The sequence below is a fragment of the Penaeus monodon genome, chromosome 33 (genome assembly GCF_015228065.2).
Source record: "Penaeus monodon isolate SGIC_2016 chromosome 33, NSTDA_Pmon_1, whole genome shotgun sequence".
Classification (NCBI taxonomy): domain Eukaryota; kingdom Metazoa; phylum Arthropoda; class Malacostraca; order Decapoda; family Penaeidae; genus Penaeus; species Penaeus monodon.
In genome coordinates this window covers 6,087,106-6,089,123 of record NC_051418.1, presented here as the reverse complement: position 1 = coordinate 6,089,123, position 2,018 = coordinate 6,087,106, and the positions used below count along the sequence as shown (strand labels likewise).

At 34.8% G+C, this 2,018-nt stretch overlaps 1 protein-coding gene across 1 annotated transcript in view; it reads right to left on the bottom strand.

Moving 5' to 3' along the window:
• Positions 1–2,018, bottom strand: part of LOC119593965 — an 8,036-nt gene that overhangs the window by 4,723 nt on the left and 1,295 nt on the right. The window contains exons 2-4 of the mRNA XM_037942986.1: positions 641–1,228; positions 382–538; positions 19–118 (exon numbers count right to left, since the gene is read on the bottom strand). Of these exons, the coding sequence (XP_037798914.1) occupies positions 19–118; positions 382–538; positions 641–1,228 (845 nt within the window). The remainder of the gene's footprint in view (positions 1–18; positions 119–381; positions 539–640; positions 1,229–2,018) is intronic.

Genomic DNA, 2,018 nt, shown 5'->3' with positions numbered 1-2,018 from the left:
ATGGTTTCATATACATGCCTGAGCCACTTGATGCCATGATATCAGGAAGAGACTCTCTGGATACATGGTTGATATTGCTTCTGCAAAGCTATGCAGCTCTCGATCTAAGAAGAATATTCTGTAAATATTGTATATTTTAAAAACATCCAAAATTTCAAAATGGGATATTACAGTTTCACAAAATTACACTTTTCTAAATCTCATATGATACAATATAATGTATTAGTCTAAAATAGCTTTTACAATGAAATCAATAAAATGTATGTCTAAAAATGGTTTTAACAGTCATATGAAAATAAAATAAAGAAGAACAGACGTTTTTTAATCCTTCAGTTGAAGAAAGCTATTAATTTTCAAGGAATAGCAAGAAAATAAACTTACTTTGGATTTGTCTGGCATCTGGATCTAAGCTTCTCCAGTGCCTGAGAAAATGTGTGACCATCATCAGAGCTTGTAATAACATAAGCAACAGGAAAGGCATTCCCTTGGTTATCCCTCACTACCAATACATAGACTGCATTTCCATATTGTCTGAGACCTGAAAATTTATAAAATACAATAAAAGAATTGAATCCACCCTCATTTGAATATTTAAAAAAAAAGGAAATTATTTGCATATACAAACTGAAAGATGACTTACCTTCATAGTTCTTTTCAATAAAAACTAGGTGTTGTCCATGCAGGTTGAACATGTCTCTCTGCTCACTGTTCTGGAGCACAACAATCAATGGCCGTGGATTGGCACCAGTAGTCGTTCTTGACTGATAATAAACACAAGTCTCTCGGTACTCCGTTCTCAGAAGTCGTGTCACATTGTCTTTGTTTAGTGTGTCATATTTTCTTGGCTTCTTAGATTCTAGGCTGGTATTCACTGGTACTTTAACAGGCTTTTTAAGGGAAAGAGCAAGCTGTTGGATATCTTGCCGAGAAGGAAAGAACCGTCGATTCTTGTGATCAGTATGCTTATGGGCCTTATTCCATTTTGCTATTTCATTCATTACATCACTCACTTTCATGCCTCCTTTCAAGTGTGACTCAATGATAAGCCTCAGCGACTGATCAATGCGACTGACCCTTGACTCTTCCCTGTTAGTTGGATCATGGCCATTATGGACTAGTCTATAACGAATTATACAGGCTGTTATAGTGGCCCCCTCTTCAAACATAAATGAAACGTAAGCAGTGCAACCATTTGCCCTTGTCTTTGTTGGGTCTCCTGAAGAATTTCCTGAAAAGTAAATTATAAATAAAAATAAATGGTCACTCATTTGAAAAAATCTTTGGTCTTTAAGATCTAGAAACCAGTTAGATACATGCTTGTGTTAGTTCCTTCATTTAAACTAATTATGTGATAGACTTTTTTACATCCTGGATAAGTAAAGTGGTTGTCAGACCTACAGTAATTCCTGGACATTAAGACTTTTTGTCCCTTTCCTGAGTCCAAAAGAGATTTTCTAAACAAATCATATAAACTCCTGAGGTTAATATTCAATACATTGGTAATGCTTTTCACATATAATTAAAGCAACATACAAGTTTATTTTGTTCATATCTTTCTGTCAAGTGACTACTTTAAAAATCCAATGCACGTATCCTCAGCAGAGCAGTCTTTCAAAGCCTGGTGGGTTGTTATGACAAACTCTTTTCACTGTCAATAGGAGGCAGGGAGTATGAGGAAGTATTTCTAGTACAGTTTGACAAAAGTCTTCCATTTATGCCCCCTAAAATTCACCCCAATTACTCCATTCCCTCTTAGTCTTTCATCGTCTTGAGCCAATTATACAAGCACTTCATGGAGCCTCTGTGAATGAACATAGTAAGTATAAATATGTATTGTATGACATATACATTCCCACAAACATCTTATTCCTAAATACCCTTTGTACTTCCAACCCTTCTATATGCAATCCTATATCCTTTGTACCCTCTTCCCCAGTACCACAATAACAATATTACATTTTATATAATTGTCTCACTACTTTTTAAAATGTTTATACACATAGATACATGTTTTATTA